A 19,945-nucleotide genomic window follows, 5' to 3' on the forward strand; every position below is an offset into this window, starting at 1 on the left:
GTGTGTGTGTGTGTGTGTGTGTGTGTGCGTGCGTGCGTGCGTGCGTGCGTGCGTGCGTGCGTGCGTGCGTGCGTGCGTGCGTGCGTGTGTGTGTGTGTGTGTGCGTGCGTGCGTGCGTGTGTGTGTTTGTGCCTCCGTGCGTGCGTGCGTGTTGATTTACAGAAAGCCGTCGTGTGTCGAGACGTCTCAACAGCTTTATTCTAGAGAGACGCGGCGCAATGAGGGCACGAAGGTTAGTTAGTTAAATGATCTGATGAATAGAGCAGACGAGAATGGGAAATAAACACTATGGTCTTTGAGTCTCCTGCTGCGATGGAATGATAGCTGTAGGCTGCCCACTGGTGGCAACAGCAGAGAACTGTATGCTGTAATGGAGAGGTGTATAGCACAAATACAAACTAGCCTCAATCGAACCAGACTAGCCTTAATAGAACCTTTAGTCCTAATATAATCAGACTAGGCGGTATAAAACCAGATTAAGCCTAAAAGAAAAGATACCTAGACCAGACTAGCCTTAGTTTAGTTTAGTTTAGTTCATTCATGCTAAGGTGCCGGACAATTCAAGAGCACAAACATAATACATACATCCAACACGCATTAACAACAACAAAGATGGCAGCATGAAAAGGCGATCCCCTAAGAAGCAAGAAATGCTTGTAGCGTCCCCACACACACACACACACACACACACACACACACACACACACACACACACACACACACACACACACACATACACACACACACACACACACACACACACACACACACACACACACACACACACACACACACACACACACACTCACATCCATAGCCTTAATAGAACCACTCTAATAGTACCAGACTAGTCCTAATATAACTGGGCTTGACCTAAAAGACTAGTCCTAATATAACAATACAACAAGACTTTCCTGAATAGAACCAGTCTAGAACTAGAATAGTCGGATAGAACAGATACCAAGCCTTAATATAACTAGACAGAAAAGATACCTAGCCCTAATTGAACCTGATTAGCCTACTCCTTATAGAACCAGAATAGGCCCTAAAGAACAGAAACCTAGCTGTATAGAACCAGACTAATCCTTATAGAACCAGAATAGTCCCTATAGAACAGGTTCCTGGCCCTGAGAGAACCAGACTAGTCTGAATAGATCCAGACTTGTTTTAAGAACCAGACTAGTCTTAAAAGAACCAGACTATTCTGAATAGAACCAGACTCCTCCTAATAAAACCCGACTTTTCCTCATAGAATCAGGCTGGCCTAATATAACAGATATCCTTGTATGAGCCACATTTCATGGGGCCTATAAGCTGTCAGCCATGACACGTCTGAGGCAAACACGACTAATCCCAGAATTATTCCCTTTCCTTTTCTGCACAAAACACAAGAGGGAAAACACAGGAGGAGACAATGAGACACAGCTGTATCCAGCTTTATTTAAACACATTTCATCCCCCTCCTCCTTCCCTTCCCCTCTTTCCTCTCTCTCTCCTTCTTCATCTCCTCCTCAGTTCTAGTCCTGCCTGTGGTCTCCTCAGAAGCCTCCCCGTCCGGATCATCTCCGGCTCTTAGTGTCAATTAAAAGTGAAATATCTGCATTTGTCAACACATCATTTTCGGGGCGGGCTTGTGACGCGGCCGCTGATTTGTCGCGGACGGTGTTCCCTGACACGGGCGGGCGGGCGGGAGAAGGGTGGTGGCGACGGGGCCCGGGAGGAGGGAGGCGGCGTGTCCCTCATTAGACGGGCGAGGTGGCAGAAGCACGGTGAGTGGCACCGCGGCGCAGCCTCGCCTCCCCACCGCGCGCACAACACGTCTCCCTGACACGGTACTTACCGGGACACAGACCTCGTCTGTCAGCGCTGTCACCACCACCGCCGCTGTCACCACCGCCACCGTCGTCGCCGCCACAGCACTGGCAGGGTGACGGGAGGTAATGGGGAGAGGAGGGGGGGAGGAGGAGCAGGCATGGGGGGGGGGGGGGCTACCTTCAGCCCTGGGGGGGCAGGGCTGAAGGTAGGCGAGGAGCTTGAGGGAGGAGCGGGGTTGGATGACGAGCACAGGGTGGGGTTGGAGGAGGAGGAGGAGGAGTGAAGAAGGGAGGAGGAGCATGGGGGGGCGGGGGCAGGGTTGGAGGTGAGCGAGGAGTTTGAGGGAGGAGCAGGGATGGATGAGGAGCAAAGGGTGGGGTTGGAGGAGGAGGGAGAGTGAACGGGGGAGGAGGAGGAGGAGGTGAAGAAGCATGGGTGGGCAGGGTTGGCAGTGAGTGAGGAGCTTGAGGGAGGAGCAGGGATGGATGAGGAGCAAAGGTCGGGGTTGGAGGAGGTGGAGGAGTGAAGGGGAGAGGAGGAGTGAAGGGGGGAGGAGCAACGTGGGTCGGAGGAGGTGTGGTGGTGGAGGAGTGGATCCTCATCCTCATGCTCTTTAGCTCCTCTGCCTCACGGCTCCTTCTGAAGCACCGAAGACCACAAGAAGCTAGTAGAACTGCTTGAAAATCTGCATTACGCGCGTGTGTGTGTGTGTGTGTGTGTGTGTGTGTGTGTGTGTGTGTGTGTGTGTGTGTGTGTGTGTGTGTGTGTGTGTGTGTGTGTGTGTGTGTGTGTGTGTGTGTGTGTGTGTGTTTGTGCGTGAAAACCAAATCTTGAAACCAGAAACCAAACCCTTAAACCTTACAAGGAAACCCTAACCCAAAAACCAAATATCCTCCCTTCAATGATCTATCCTAACCCAACAAAAATAAAACCTTACACAAATACCAAACAGTAACCCCCAAACCAAACCCTAGATCCAAAAAACATTGTCTGAAACCTTACCCAAATAGGAAAACCCTAACCATATAGCCTACCCTTGATTCCAAAACAAAACCCAGAACCTGACCAAAACAGGAAACTCTAACCCAAGTACCAAACAAACCAGAAACCAAACCCTGAAACCCAACCTAAATAGGAAACCCAAACCCTAAATCCAATCCTAGAACCAAAAACCAAACCCTTAAACTGTGGGGTCTGTTTTCACGTGTTTCCCTGGAGGTTACGGGATGAATGGCAATGCCGTATAACGCCATTGACATGCGACCAAATGGAACTGCCACTGTGAATTAAATTACAGATTTTACTGGACTTGAACATTATTGGAAACAGTTGGGATAATGTTAGCACACAACTCAACCAATTATATAACATTGGTCTAGTTGTTAGATTAGCTTTTTTTATTGCGGAAATTATACATATCATACCTTGTGTAGGATTGGTCAGAGTATTTTTTTATCACATTTACTTAGGAAATATATTATGTTGTGCAGCCTCTGTTGCATAATATGGTCTCATGAAGTAAAGAAGAAAAAGGCACATACACATATTCTCCAAATCATCACACATTTTGTTTCACTTTGAGCAATATGCAAAACAATCGCCCAACATTAAATAATAGCTTCTAGAATAGCTCTATTAGATTGTCAAGTCAATTTAACACTATAAATCCACAAGACTATTAAAGCAGTGGAGTCATAAATAAATTCCAAAAAAGTATCACATAAGGATTTTTATATAATTTTTATCAGTGTCCTCCTCTGATATTTGAGTACCTTCATTTCAGGAATTCTCTGAATCATTTTGTCCCCAGAGACACTTAATCTCCAATTCTTACTGCAAATTGTGACAGACCAACCCTTTCTCATAAATCTGGATGAGACTCACAGCAAGTTCCTTCATAGCACAAGATTAATACAACTAAAATATGAACATAAACATAAATGTGTTATTCTAAATATCCAGCCTAAGCATTAGACTACATACCCTTGTGTTATTTTCCTTCTCATTAAATGTCTTCAAAATGGTTCAACTTTGCATAATGCCTGTGCCCAGCGCAGGAGGTAATATGTCATTAAAAATAAAATAAGTGAGATGTATTAAATACACAGTTCAATGAACATTCCTTTCTTGCTACATACACAAATCTCACTTATACTTGCATCACGTCCAAAAACCAACTTCCAAACAACCAAACAACCAAACAACTTCTTAAATAGGGGTCATGTTAACAACTGCATACGACTTAGGACATGTACAAGGATCTTATTTATCACAGAGTTACATAGCTAGCAAAGACTTAAGCTGAGGACTTGAAGCCGAATTGAGAGAGAGAACTCTAGAAAGCAGCAAAGCCAAGGTTGCAGTGTGCTGAACGTATCCACACCATTTCTTATATACTTTGTTCTGATAAAATGATATTGCTGTCATGTTCAGGTCACCATATTCTTCTTTATAGTTAATTTCTCAGAATGCAGAAGAGGAAGAGTGTATTGTTCAGTGTTCAGTGACATTACAGCTGTCTGGAGTTGTACTTCAGGTCTGTCAGCAACAGGAGGTGACAGGTTTGTTCCTTGAAGGTTTCAAACTTGTAGTTGACACGTACCTGTCTTCCAATAGGACCTTCTTAGTGACCTCTCTGGGGCGGGACAAAACATGGAATAAGGAAAATAAGTTTACTGGAAACAATAAATCGCATGTTAGTAATTATGAGGGTTAATGAGTGTTCATTGAACATTCGACCAATAGAGGGCAGTAAATGACAATAATACTGCTGTTAACTGGCGTCAACCTTTTCAATTTCTACTACGTGAAGCATGAGGTGGTGAGAATCTGCCACCCATTTGATGCACGCCTTTTAATTTGTGTCTTACCTGGCCAGGTGTAGAACAGCCTCCAGGACATTGGACCCGTCTTTAGCACTTGTCTCACAGAACATAGCGTTGTAGGTCTGTTGAAGGGACATTATTAAAATTATCCGTCATAATTAACACTATTAAAAAGGGGTGTCTCAGTGTATGTAACTATTTATTTAGTTACATTTTGCATGCATGTATGTCTGCATACATGTGCAAGCATTTGCAATGTGTGTATGTTCCTGTTTATATAAATGACAGCTATGTGTGTATGTGCGTGAGTGTGCCATACCATAGCTAGTTTTTCTCCATAGCTGGTAGGGACACAGACTATTCCTTGCTGCCTCATGTCACACTTGTTGCCTACCAACATGATGGGTATGTCATCATGTGACAAATCCTGAGAGAAGCGTAGGAGACCAGATTAAACCAGGAAACAACATTGACACAGGCACAGCGTGTTTGCCTGTCTACTCAGGTTTCCATGGCGACGCCCATATAGAATACTACCTTATATCCTATGAGCCCTCTATGCTTTTAGGACACTAGACTATACGCAGAAACACAGCAACAAGCAAATCAGACATAACGCACAAAAAATAAATAAAAAGAAATGCTAAATACAACAGCACCGTTTTTGACATAAACACTTATTTTTGTTTTTGCAGTTTGCCTGTGAGCAATCATCGTCACAAAATCAGAAACAATGAACAAACAACAAATAGCACATTCATTCTCACGCCAATAGCTTAGCACAATTAGCGCTTGGCAACTGACGTGCCAATATGCTCACACTTACGTATCTGCTGCATGTGAAAAGAGGATAACAAAATCAACCAGGTTTATGGGCAATGTTCTGTTACTTTAACTGTCTGAAGAGTATTGTCATCATAGAAAACCTGCCATCGAGATATAAAATTACAGAAACGACATTGCTTTATCATAAGAAGTAAGAAAGTAAGCGGTGGATTTATAGTGTTTGTGTGAAAGTTATGGTGAATATGTGTGTAAGTGCTAGCGGACAGTGTGTGTGTGTGTGTGTGTGTGTGTGTGTGTGTGTGTGTGTGTGTGTGTGTGTGTGTGTGTGTGTGTGTGTGTGTGTGTGTGTGTGTGTGTGTGTGTGTGTGTGTGTGTGTGTGTGTGTCTGTGTGTGTGTGTGTGTGTGTGTGTGTGTGTGTTTGTGTGTTTGTGTGTATGGGTGTGAGTGTTGTGTGTGTCGTTTTGTGTGTGTGTGAGGGGCAGTGTGTTACCTCGATCATGTCAACCCATTCCCTCACATTGAGGAAGCTCCTTTCACAGGTGACATCGTACAGCAGCAGCACGCCTTCGGCGCGACGGAAGTAGGACTTTGCGATGCTGCGGAACCTAGCCAGTCAAAGTACCTTTTATTTGTAGCCCTTAATGACAGGTACAATGTCAAAGGGCTCCACAGGCTGTATTATGCTGAACCCCCTAACTGTAGTCCCCCCAAAAGAGCAAGGTAAACTCATTTATCAAGGAAGAATCCTTGAGAAGGAACGCAGAACGTTACATGTTCACCTTGTTAAACTTGTGGTTCACTTCAAGCTAAATGACGGAGCATACAATGCTCACAGATGCAGGCTTTTATGCATATTTTAGTTTGATGTGTTTTCCATGTAAGACCAGTTTGGTTACTTGAAAAATTTACAATGCAGATTGTAATAGTAGTCTACAAGCAAAGACAGTAAGAAAGACACAGACAGACAGCCCTACCTCTCCTGTCCTGCAGTGTCCCATAGCTGAAGAACAGTAGGCTCTCCGTCAACAGTGAGAGTCTTCATCTGGAAATCCACTCCTGGGGATAATTACAACTTAACAAATTAAACAAGTTCACTATAAGCATAGCAATCATATTTTGTTGAAAGGATTTGTCTCGAGGGAAGGATATTATTAACACTAGATATAAAAAATAAAATAGTTCCCGCACTTCCCGCATGCTCCTTTCACATAGCAAACGGATCACAAGCAATGAACAACCGGGGATACTGTTATCACTATAATCGACAAGACTTTGAAGAGAGGTCATAGAACAGTATATGTGATAACTTTTCTTCGTACACAGCTCTGGTTGTCGTACGGGAAAATTCCCAGGAAAGTCAAGTCATATGAAAGTGGGACATAAACAAATTAGGCTCGGTTACATTTATTTATCTTCTGCTCAGGCTGAGGCTCGATCCCTCGAGGCTGGGGCAGCAGCAGTGCTAGGACAACTGAGCTGCTTCACCGTCATTAAACGCAACGACAACGTAGCCAATTATCTGACCAATCATAACCTCCCAATAACCGAGCCAATCATGTTTGCTGTATGTGGCCATAAGGCCGGTTGGATTTCTAAATGTAGGATGTCATAGGTGAAGAATGGCTACGACACTTCCCATTAGGATGCACCCCTGTATCCTTGATCCCCCCCCCCCGAGCCGATTCGGTGGTCGATTGAGCTTCCCGTCAAGCTCGCCCAATTGCAATGGAGATTGAGGAAACCGGTTGGGGGAATAACAGGAAGTGCGATGCAAAAGGCGATAGATTTAAAATCGCGGTGCAGCGGCAGTGCATTTGCCTGGCAAGTGCACTTATCACAGCAGATACGGCCAGAGAGAGTTCAGCCTGTGTTGCCTGGTGTTTCATGAAAATAATCTCGTCCACCATCTCTTCCAACCTACCCAGAGTAGCGCTGCCGTTCAATTTAAACTCGTTCTTGCAGAGGCGGAGGAGGAAGCTGGATTTGCCAACGGCCGCGTCCCCGGCCAGCACGATGCGGTAGGCCTTCTCCGACGACATGAAGCCCAGCTCTACACAGTCCCTCGGCCTCTCCTTAGAGACCCATGAACCACAGGAAAGGATATGTAAGAGACCACGTGAGGTAGGAAAGACAATGAAGAGGCAGTACTGTTATTAGCACCTGAGATGTAAACATCATGAGGCACTTATCAATGGCAGACATTTATGCCGTTCCCCCTTATTGCTTTGCTAACATGCTATTTCAAATTTTATCATTACAAATTTTATCCAAAAGACTGATGAATTTAGGTAGACTGCAGGCATTGGGATAACAACCCTGAACCCTTTTCCTCAAGTGTAAAACCCCCCAGGCACTAGAATAACTGCGCCAATCAATTGTTTTTCTTTTCACTTTTCAGTTATGAACAACCGCCCTCCAAACCTGCATTTAATGTTCATATGTCTCGTCCCTTACCTGAGCCGTGAAGGCAGTAAGGGCTTTGCGAGTCGTGTTGGAAGTCCCAGAATTCTTTCTGCTGACAGGCTGAGATGTCATCCAGTCCAAACCACTGTCAGACCCAAACTGTGAATCCCCATCTTGTGCCTCCGTTGGCTACGCAGTAAAAACAAACCATCCAATGGGTCAATTCAATGTATGTAGATTACATATCCAGTTTTCTAGGGCAAGAGACACACAACAACACAATGACAACAACTCTAATCGCCAATGTCAACCTAAGAAATTACAATTTCTCAGAAGTACTGCGATCAGAATTAATTAGTAAATTTGGTGACGATAACAATGCACTGTATTCAATATAAAAGTCATTACAAACTTAAGGTTATGCCTGCATGCAGGTATGTGGGACTTACATCAACCTCAGAGTAATCTCCCGCCATGCTATCCTCAGTGTCATTCGCTCCTCGGTTCACCTCCTTCGCCTCCTCCTCCTCCTCGTCCGCCTCCTTCTCCTCTTCTTCCGTTGTCTCCTCCGCCTCCTCTTTCCCTTCCACCTTCTCCTCCTCTTCTTCCTCTTTCTCCCCCTTTTCCTCCTCCTCCTCCTCATGACATTTGACCTCGGGCTCAGAGTCGTACTCCCCCCGCGAGCCCCTCAGCGTGGACAGCCCACTGTCCATGCAGCTCTCCGGCAGGCTGTCCTCCTCACACTCGCTGCTGTGGCGTCGGCGGAGGCCCGGGTCGCACATGGCCAGGGCCAGGGCGTCACAGCTGGGCCTACGGTGGTACAGGCGCTCCTCCGGCTCCTCCTCCGAGCGCTCGTACAACCTAGAATATGTTAGACCACAAAAGATCAGAATGTCTCCACCCCAGTCCACCTGCATCCTTGAGGAGCAGGCCCTTCAGTAGCCTGGAGACCAACTTGATCATGTAACCTCTCATTGTCTTTCACGACACCAATCAGTCTGGACATCCATTTAAAGACAATGACAATGTCATCAGGACCAATCAGAGGCTGTTGTAGTTGATGACGTAAACGGGCCAATCAGGGACTGTGTTGTAGTTGATGATGTAAAATATAGGTCACAGCTGGAAAAACCAGACTTGCAAAGAGTGGTAACCTTAACTTTAGTAGAGTAAACACAGCCATGAGTGCAGTTATGCGGAAATAGACTCAAAAACAACTATTGAACGAGAACATGAGTATGCAATATCTACGTTTCTCGGTGGAGAAGACATTTTCCCCTGTTCTCCTTTATTCCGTAAATCCATTGAACAGTGCACCATGATGGTGTCACATCTTTTGTTACGCAGATTGGCTGAAAGAGTTTGTCTATATAGGCTATTGATAGATTTGTTTGTAATGTTATAAATAGTGAATGAAAGTTTAATCTGACCTACTGGCTTTGCTGTGTTTGCTTTATGGTGTCGTGCTCACTAGAACAGGACACAAATTGTTACCTATTTCCTGTTGGCGCCTATTTAATACTTATCTGTCTTGCTTCCAAATTTTTTTTTTAAATCCACTTTCAAGTGCTGTCACCTCGCTCACTTTGTGCAAATAAAGTTGTTGAGTTGCAGGCATCATTATGTTGTAAATTCATGCAAATGTCATGCAAGTGGAGCTACCTGTTCAAACCAGATATATTAGCTACAAGGAGAGAAATTACTCAGAGGAAGAGACCAGCCCTCAAAACAAATCAGAGATCTGTGCATTGGCTTTGTACGACATACTTTTAAAAGTACGTCCAAGTACTTTGATAGGCAGAGGCTTAAGAACGGATTTAAACAAGCCTTGTTCATACATAGTACCTTCCTCACACTCAACTTTTAACATGGTGTGTGTGTGTGTGTGTGTGTGTGTGTGTGTGTGTGTGTGTGTGTGTGTGTGTGTGTGTGTGTGTGTGTGTGTGTGTGTGTGTGTGTGTGTGTGTGTGTGTGTGTGTGTGTGTAGGTAGGTAGGTAGGTAGGTAGGTAGGTAGGTAGGTAGGTAGGTAGGTAGGTAGGTAGGTAGGTAGGTAGGTAGGTAGGTAGGTAGGTAGGTAGGTAGGTAGGTAGGTAGGTAGTTGGGTTGGGTTGGGTTGGGGTGTGGGTGGGTGGGTGGGTGTCTGTGTATGTGTGAGACAGAGAGAAAGTATGATAGTCAAATTGATGGTAAGGATCAAATTGCACATGAGGCCACTCTATGAATCTCGCTTTTATGTACTTCAGTTTCAGCTGCCTGGACAAGTAGAAGGAAGTCAAATAAAATTACAAAAATTATAAAATGAATACGGAATCATTAATGAGTTCTCTTAATGCTGTGGAAACTTTTTGCAAGAAAGGTACATCAATTGACCATTCATTATTGGTTAACTAATTAACAATTGGTAGCATTAACTGATCGAAATCGGTTAACAATTCCCATGTGGCATAAAGGGAATGCTTATAATTAAGGATTAAGTCCAATTCTATTTAGTTTGTATCTTACCTGTCGATTAAGGCGTACGGTGACGAGTAGCAGATGCTTTTGCTTCTGTTTTTCTTGAAATCCGTCACACTGCCTCCTGTCTGCAGAAAACAACATCAGATGTGAATGTTCTTTTGCTCTTACGTTTATATAGCGATATGTGTGTTTTAATGCATAGAAGGTGTGTGTGTGTGTGTGTGTGTGTGTGTGTGTGTGTGTGTGTGTGTGTGTGTGTGTGTGTGTGTGTGTGTGTGTGTGTGTGTGTGTGTGTGTGTGTGTGTGTGTGTGTGTGTGTGGGCACTTGCCTTGTTGCCCCTCTCCAGTGATGTCCTTAAACCATCGTTAGAGTCATGAAGCTTCCTGTTTGCCAACCTTCATACATTAAAAAAAAGGCATACGTTTGTTTTATTCAACAATATATATAAATATGTTCACCAACAAACAATTATTTGCAGTATACTTTGTGCAACTGTGTGTGTGCATGTGTTTGCGTTGCGTGCATGCATGTTTGAGTGTATATCACAGGGGGTGGGTTTGTAATGTGATTTGCATACTTACTGTAGCACCTCTATCTGTCTCTCCAGACTGTCCCTCTCATCAGAAAACACTTTCATCATCTCTTCGTCTCTGAATCATTAAGAAGCAGGAATTGGTCAAATGAAGAAACACATGGCACAGCTTGAAGAAACACATGTCTGTCATTGATTAGTAATAATTATCACGCCGATGTTGAAGACAAATAGTATGAAAAATGTTCAGTGTGTTAATTTATGAATGGACAAATATTATCTCTCTCAAAGATACACCAGCACAAACATGCAGGCGGTAACGTATACGCAGCCTCAGACTGTGTGTTTTCTCAGTCTGGATTCCCTCATTGTGGCCCGGTTGCTGGGGTAACCCTGCCGAGGCATTCATTGTGCACGTGAAGTCACACCAGGATATCCTGTTGCATGCAACATAAACAGCCCCGGGACTCGGGAGGTGTCTGTCCGTTAGTCTGTCTAGGGGGGCGTGGCCTCCCCTCTCACCCACCCACTGTTTATCCTTTGCCTCTGGCCAATTCTGCCTGAAATTGTCTGTCTGTTATTTGCTTATCGGTCACGACCGCATTAAAAGATATCCATCGGAGAAAAGTACTGCACAGGCAAACACTGAGTTAGCGACAGAAATCACAATTACCTCTTTAATAATCTCAGCACGAATTAACCAACAGAGCATGAAGTATTCTTCAGAGCAAAGCAATTATAAATAAATAAATGAACAAGCTAAAAAAACGGTGGGGGGAAAGTGGTGTTTATAAACCCAATGTCACCCCTAACTCTACAATTCAAACTTTAAACCCAAATCCACTTGGAGGCCAGACTGAGGTCTCACCGTTCAGAGTTCATGCTCTGATCCGTCAGGTCGGTCTTCAGAGAGTCCATCTCACTCTGCAGACAGGCGATGTTGGTCTGGGACTTCATGAGGTCCTGCTTCAACCGCTGGTTCTCCTGAGGAGGAGGGGAGGAGGTGGAGGAGGAGATAGAAGAGGTGGAGGAGGAGAAAGAAGAGGGGAAGGAGGAGGAGGAGGTGAAGAGGTGGAGGAGGAGATAGAAGAGGTGGAGGAGGAGAAAGAAGAGGTGGAGGAGGAGAAAGAAGAGGTGGAGGAGGAGAAAGAAGAGGTGGAGGAGGAGATAGAAGAGGTGGAGGAGGAGAAAGAAGAGGAGGGGAAGGAGGAGGAGGAGGAGAAGATAGAAGAGGTGGAGGAGGAGAAAGAAGAGGTGGAGGAGGAGAAAGAAGAAGAGGGGAAGGAGGAGGAGGAGGAGAAGGAGGGGAAGAGGTGGAGGAGGAGATAGAAGAGGTGGAGGAGGAGAAAGAAGAGGGGAAGGAGGAGGAGGAGAAGGAGGGGAAGAGGTGGAGGAGGAGATAGAAGAGGTGGAGGAGGAGAAAGAAGAGGGGAAGGAGGAGGAGGTGGGTGGGGAGGAGGAGGAGGAAGAGGAGGAGGAAGGTGGTAAAGAAAGAAAACAAGAGGGAGAAAAACAATCAAGGTGGATTATAAGAGAGGAGGTTATACTGCGTTAAGCAGGCAGATGAGGGGTAGTTCCATAGATCTTCATTGACGTGTGAAGTGCCAGTTCAATATCCTGAAACTATATTGTGTTTGTTGCACTATTTAGTTGTTCGTTGTACTGTGTGTGCATGCTTTGATAAAAAATACTTTTGAAAAAAAGTATTCCCTTCTTTACAAAGGGTTTTTAAGAAGAGCTTTTTAAATATATCTCATTCGACTCAACATTTGGTGTATGAAATATAAAAGATAAAGAAACCTCAGAGAGGCCTTCATACACTTTTTACAGGAATGTTTTCACTGTTTCTTCTGCTTCTAGTATCTCTGGAAGGAGGGATCCTTGTGTGCTCCGTTTCTTCCTCCCTCATATTGCGTTATGGGGAGTTCTTTACCCTCCATTTTGAGAGCTCATGGTCACAGCATGTCCTATACAGTTGGCATTTGAAGCCATTTAAATGGTCTGTTATTGTGATAACGATCTATGCAAATTAACCTGGCCTGACTTGACCTTAAACAAGGCTGGTGCCGTTAAAAAGTCCTGTCTCTGAAATCAAACTTACTATCGTGAGCTCGTTGATCCTCTTCTTGAGGGAGAAGCTCTCATCCCTGTTGCTGATGTTCTTGAACTTCTCTTCTATCTGGTGGAGAACAGAACTGTTAGCACCATCAGGGAGATGTGTTGAATTATTAATGGATTCAGTGATCTGTTTCTGGGTATGATTCCCGCTGAATGAGACAAATCACTGATATGGGTTATCTTGTTACAACAGTAGAGCACAGGAACTACCTAACAAATGTTATTGACAGCTATCATGACGGTGATTTTTGTAACAGTTTTCTAACAGCTCATTGTGGACATGAGTAGGAGCATGTTTACATGCAAACCTGTCGATCAGGATTTATGGGCTATGATTTAATGCACTGACGGGTTATCAGTCACTAGCAGTGCTAAGTTAGCCTACTTGTGATGTCTGCGTAATATGTTCTGTTTCAAGAAGATTGAATTATCTCTGGTCAGACGCCTTGAACTTTGTAAATGCAGCCTGTGTTGTTCATCAAAGAGTTGACTATTCACACTGTTGTGAATAGTATAATGTTCAAAGGAACAGTGAGTTATTCATGGTTTGTTCATGTGGAGCTGAAACTTTAGCTAGCTAATTTCCCATCCATTCAACATTGTCCACCTTCAAAAAGGTCAAAGATGCATAACGTAACAAACTTTATAAAAGCAATTTAAGATTAATACAATTCAGGCCAGCAGTTATACACTGTTCTATTCCAAATACAAAAAATCTCATACATAAATATTGAGTGAGAGCATTGTGTGAAAGTCCATTTAATTCTTATTCTGTTATTTTACGTAAATAAACCTAAACATTAATCTGGTTCTACCTAGGGTATTTTCTACACCTTATGAGATAGTACCAAGTGACAGCGTAGTTTAATAATTGACCTTTTCCCTATTACTGTTTTGGTCAAACCAAAACATATTTATTGTTAATTATGATGCTACTACCGACAAGTCTTTGCCAGTCAGGATAACACTGAATGCTTTTAGTTAATGATTACTTATTAATAATAATATGAGTTGTTATTTTAACTCTGAACTTAGATGTTCACGTAATATTACCGTATTGAATATGGCAGTTGATCATCTGGATCATAGGTTCGTAGTATAAGAAATCACACACAGCGCGCCCTGACAGAAAGTGGCTCCTGTCCCCAACGTAGAACACTTACCACCTGCATGCGTTGGATCTTACACTGCAACTCGCAGATCTCCGTCTCGTAGGAACGACGCAACTCATTAAGTGCTGCCTCTGTTCGTAACGTTTCCTAAAAAGACACACAAACACACACACACACACACACACACACACACACACACACACACACACACACACACACACACACACAGACACACATTCAACAGTTTTAAAATACCGTATGTTCTAAGGACAAAAAAAAAACATCAATTATTTTACAATAGGTTACTGAAATAAATAGCATTATATTTAATAAATCGAAAAAAAGTGGTTAAAAAGGGAAACAACCTTATTAAATGAAAGATAAGTGATACATTTGAGGAGTAGATACACCAAAAGTTAGTGTTAGCATACTGTGTGTTTATATGTTACAATTATATAATTCCATGTTTGCACTGTACCTGCATGGACACAGTCGCACAAATGTGTGTGTGTGTGTGTGTGTGTGTGTGTGTGTGTGTGTGTGTGTGTGTGTGTGTGTGTGTGTGTGTGTGTGTGTGTGTGTGTGTGTGTGTGTGTGTGTGTGTGTGTGTGTGTGTGCGCCTATTTATCTGACCCTACCCCTGGCTATATGGAGTGCACCATGGCCATGTGTTAATGAAGTTGTTGTTTTACACTTACATAACAGACACTGACACACACACAAACAAAAACACACACTCATGCACACATACGCACCTAAAAACACACATACACACACACACACGCACAAACAAACACACACACACACACACACACACACACACACACACACACACACACACACACACACACACACACACACACACACACACACACACACACACACACACACACACACACACACACACACACACACACACACACACACACAGGGAGATAAGAAATTTTGAGGGCACACATGGAAACTCCTGTATCTGACTGATTAGAAAATGGCTTCCTAGAACATCATGGCCATTCCAACAAATAACCCAGGAGCCAAATACAACCTGAGTCCTCACACGCTCTCTCCTACTGCAGAGTTACAATTATAAATATAACACTATATTTGTGTCTATACAACATTAGCATGTATCACATCACATTACATCACATTAACATGCTTTTCATAGGGTTCCTGTTGCTTTTTAGAAGAATAAACAGTCAATGTTTATTCAATATACAGTATATAATAACAGTTTAGCAGAGAAAAGATATTACCAAACATGTATACGATAAGCCACAACTAAGTGGCAGGAAGATGTCTCTATTCTATGTTTGTGTCTGCCTGTGTATGTTGCTGTGATTGTTTCTGTGCGTGAGTTTGTTCTTGAGAATGTGTGTGTGTGCGTGTGTGTGTGTTTGTGTGTGTTTATGTGTGTCCAACCTGATGGCGTGACTTCTTCTCGGCTGCTTGGATGCGATGGTCCATCTCCTCCTCCATCTCACTAAGCTGCATGGTTGCTTGGTCCTGCGCCCTGCCCACACACACACAAACACACATACACACACACAAACACGCACAAGCACACACACACACAGACACAGCAAAACAACAGTCAGTGTCATACTTCACTTGGTAAACTTTTATAACATCAGTCCTCAAAACCTTCATGTTTGCCGAAAGATTTGTGTTCCAAATGTATTTCTGCATCTTGTGTATTTATCATTAAACTTTCTGATACTTGTCTTTTGCATTTATCTTTCCAATTATTTGAATGTATTATACTTTGAAGGAGACATATTATGGTGTTTTCCCAACAAGAAAACATTTGACTTCCAGAAAACACGGCCGGACGGCTTCGACGGCGGCGGGGGTAGCGCTGCGGCAGTCCCTCAGCTCAGCTCCGTGAGTACAATCCCTTTCGCCTCCATGTCTCCTCCTCCGGACTGCCGCCGATGCTTCGCCGGCAATCCGTCAGCCCCGGCGGGGGGGAGCTCGGCGGCACTCCGGCACAGAAAGGGATTGTACTCCCGGAACTGCTCGTCCGCGTTCCACAAAACCTTAGCTATGCTCTGATTGGAGGGAAGTGGGGAAGTGGGAGGTAATATTCAAGTTTGCCTCTTCCTACGCAGGAGGGGGCGCCGAAACGGACTCGCTCGTTTGGTAACTGTAGGCGGGGTACTTTCAGCAATGCATATCTCACTCAGAAAATCATTTTTTTCAAAGGTTGTATGCGTGTGGGAGCACCAGAGACCCAAAACAACACCCCAAATCTCAGGAAAAGTGTTGTTTTCATAATGATGGTCTATCAGAGTTTGTGTTTGAAGGGTGCTATACACATAAACAGGGTTTGGTCATATCAGTGTTCCTAAAGTCTGTCCCAATGTTAGTGTAAGGGTTAGGGCTGGTGTTTTCACGCCCAAAAGACAGTAACGCAGACTCAGACAGTTTTTTGCATTTGTTATCTTAACCGTAAGGTAAATATATTGTAGGTATGTTTAAGACAGGGTGTCAATCTTGTGTTTATGTGTGATGTGGGGTTGTGCGTGCCTGGGTGCGTGCTTGCTTGTGAATACCGTTTGACAGCCAGTGCTAGGTTCTCCATTTCCCCGTTGTGCTGTCTGATCTCCTTGGTGAAGTTGAGGATGACCCTCTCATACTGCTGCATGAGCCTGGGCTCTGTCAGACGGATGTTCTGGTACAGAGTCGCCGCCTGCTCCTTCCTGCAGCAACGACACAGAGCGTCCAATCATGGCCTATTATTTATTAGTCTTTGTACCAAAAAAATAGGATTATAATGAATAGGATTATAATGAATATGATTCAAAAATCTTTTTGTAACTCAATTTGAACAGTGATGTGCAGACTTTCCACTAAATGTCAATAATAATGTAACCGTTCGTGTAATAAATTTGGCAAACATTCTCCGAAAGAAGTCACAGTTTCAATCGAACACCACATGATCCCCTGGTCTATTAAAGCGTTAAATGGCGTTCCGACAAGCTTAATTAACATGAATGAAGTGCCTGTGATAGAATGTTGACACCGTGAGCCTGGTTCCTGTGTGCTCCTGTGACACCTCAGGCGGTCTGAAGTGGGTCATACGCAGAGAAGACGTTAGCGTGTTTGCATTGCGACAGGCTGCCCAGGCTATGATCCCAGAGCAAATAGACACTAAGGCAAGAAACATGATATTTTTTTAAGGCATCACACACACGCACGCACACAAACACACACACACACACACACACACACACACACACACACACACACACACACACACACACACACACACACACACACACACACACACACACACACACACACACACACAAACACACACAAACACAAACAAAGTGAATAAGCGATCTTATTGTCAAGGGCGGAACATTGACCACGAGGGTCAAATCCGATACACAGCCTCATGTGCACATATAATTTAACTTTATTGACAAAAGCTTTTATCACTGTTATTACTTCTTAATTATAGTAAAAAATAATACATCTTAATTTCACTTGCTATTATATCATTTCTAAAATACGCTTTTAATATTAATCTTGAAATCAAAGAAGGAAGAGCTTGCTTCAGAGCTTTTCTTGGCTTAGCCGTCAATTAATAAGATGGAAGCAAGCATCATCTGAGCCAACACTTCACAAGATAACAACTGTCAAACATACTCACTATATTTGCTTGGTCATCCAAGTCAACTGATTAATTACTTTTATGAGTGGATGATAAGGAATTTGGATAAGGAGAACCTATTATTAAAGATATTAGTTTAGATGATACGACATGCAAACAACACATTTTCTGCCTCTTCCAGCCTATTTAATTGCGATGAAGTCTAATCTGTTGCGTTTGATCAATTTCCTCTTCTCCTATACTGGGACATGGGCCTCCCAGAACAGAACCATGTTTTGCTTTGTTTGGAAGGGTTTGATTGGTGGTGATATCAAACTTGCAGTTAAAAATACTGTATTCCTGTTTATCGGCCTAAGGGTGGCTCCTTAGTGGCAAGTGCACAGATGTGGTGTTATACATGGAGAGAGGGGTTGTCCACATAAGTCCTATAATTATTTATTGTAGTAATTAATAAACAGGAGCTCTTTAAACTGTTTTCGGTAGCCTTAAGTCACATTCAGACACCCCATGTGACAAACAAGCACACATACACTCAAACACACCGTGCCACATGCCACCGTGCCACCGGAAGGATCTGAAGGACTTCAGGGATCCGAGGCGTCAGAGGGTTTTGAAGGATCTGTGTGTTTTGAGAAATCTGAGGGATTGGAGGGGTCTAAGGAATCTGACTGAGTGGTCTGAGGGTTTTGAGGGATCTGAGGGGTTTGAGGGGTCTTTGGGGCCTGATGGTTCTAAGGAGTCTCAGGGGTCTGAGATCTGAGGAGTCTCAGGGTTTTGAGGGGTCTGTGGGTTCTGATTAAGTGTGGTGGGAGAAGATGACACACCACCGTCAATACATGTCTGATCGGAGCTCGCATCTGACTATTGTCGACTAAGTGGAGCAAGTTTGGACCTTCTAGCCTCACAAAGATCCCCTTCTCTGCAATGTGGCCGGTTAAAGTTCCATTGGTGAAGTAGGTTGGCAAGCACCTAACCCTCACCCTAACACGCACATACACACACACTCACACACAAAAACACAAATAAAAACAAACACACACACACACACGCACACACAAGTAAAAAGTAAAAAAATAAAATCACACCAAAGAGAAGCCTGGGTTGTTGAACATCTTTCAAATTCTCTGCAAGTAAACCTCTGAATTCTGCTTGACTTGAACTGGACACGGCAGGAACATCTGTTGAGTTGTAACACAAACACACACACACACACACACACACACACACACACACACACACACACACACACACACACACACACACACACACACACACACACACACACACACACTTGATAAGTGTCTCACCTGGGTATGAACATCGCCTGTTCTCCCAGCCTTCTCTCGAAATCCTCCCAGGCCACGGAGCCATCCGCCTCCAGCATCCCTGGGCCGTTCACGTAGCGTTCCTGGAAGCCGTTGATGAACTCTTCCAAGGTAACCGTAGCGTCTTGGTCTACGTCCAGCTGGTCGAATATTCTCTCCGCTTCGCTCACCGACACTCCGAGCTCCGAGCAGAGGGTTAAGAACTCACATTTTTCAATCCGCCCCGAATGATTCGCATCATAGGCGTGGAAGAGCGTGCGCAGCCGCTCCTGCTCCAACGCGCTCATGCCCAAAGGCACCGCGCTGCCCTGGCTGGATGAATAAGGGAGTTATTGGCACTCTCAAAGAAGCTTACTTGGACACTTTGTTCCCGTTAATCCTTGTAAACAACACGATGTCCGAAAACAACAGCCATCCCAGTTTACATCTGTTCGTTTATAAGTTCCAAATATGGCCACAAATCCGAAATTGTTCCATTATAGTTGCTGTTCTAGCGTTTTGTCATACAAAGGTAGGACTGTAGGTCGTTTCCTAACCCTTGTTGACACGTTTCGTTTGAGTGGGAGAAACCCCGTTTGTGAGGGTGTTTCATCAGGTATACAGGTATGCCCGCGGCCCATCGCCCGCCCCCTTTCCAGTCTGGGACAAACAGGGAGTTTTGGGCGCTCTGCCATGAGTGCGCTTACCACTTGTGATCGACTGAATACACTTCAGCCACGTGATATAAACTCTGAACACACAGCACAGTTTATACGAGCACGCAGTTCAGATCACAGGAAATGAGTCGTTATGCCAAACCTCTATCCAGTTCATCAGTATTTTACCATATGATCATTTAACACAAAGGCCTCACAGATCTGGTCTAATTAATTTGTAGCAACTTAAACTTAAACACACAGTTGATATGAAAACACAAGGTATCAAATTAGATTTGAGCTTTAGTGGTA

The 19,945-nt window shown here is 44.0% G+C and overlaps 1 protein-coding gene across 1 annotated transcript; it reads right to left on the reverse strand.

Annotated features, from left to right (window-relative positions):
• Positions 1–2,853: 2,853 nt before the first annotated feature.
• Positions 2,854–19,591, reverse strand: rasef (RAS and EF-hand domain containing). Its single transcript, XM_056593007.1, has 17 exons — positions 18,981–19,591; positions 16,607–16,753; positions 15,474–15,564; positions 14,103–14,198; positions 12,923–13,000; positions 11,690–11,805; positions 10,871–10,939; positions 10,618–10,684; positions 10,334–10,413; positions 8,280–8,691; positions 7,882–8,019; positions 7,349–7,499; positions 6,402–6,483; positions 5,918–6,032; positions 4,960–5,067; positions 4,686–4,762; positions 2,854–4,450 (listed from the first exon to the last, which is right to left on the reverse strand). Exons 1-17 carry the CDS (start codon positions 19,283–19,285, stop codon positions 4,357–4,359), a joined length of 2,226 nt encoding a protein of 741 aa, XP_056448982.1. The 5' UTR covers positions 19,286–19,591; the 3' UTR covers positions 2,854–4,356.
• Between the last annotated feature and the right edge of the window lie 354 nt (positions 19,592–19,945).

This window comes from Gadus chalcogrammus, chromosome 6, assembly GCF_026213295.1.
Source record: "Gadus chalcogrammus isolate NIFS_2021 chromosome 6, NIFS_Gcha_1.0, whole genome shotgun sequence".
In the NCBI taxonomy this organism is placed as follows: Eukaryota; Metazoa; Chordata; class Actinopteri; order Gadiformes; family Gadidae; genus Gadus; species Gadus chalcogrammus.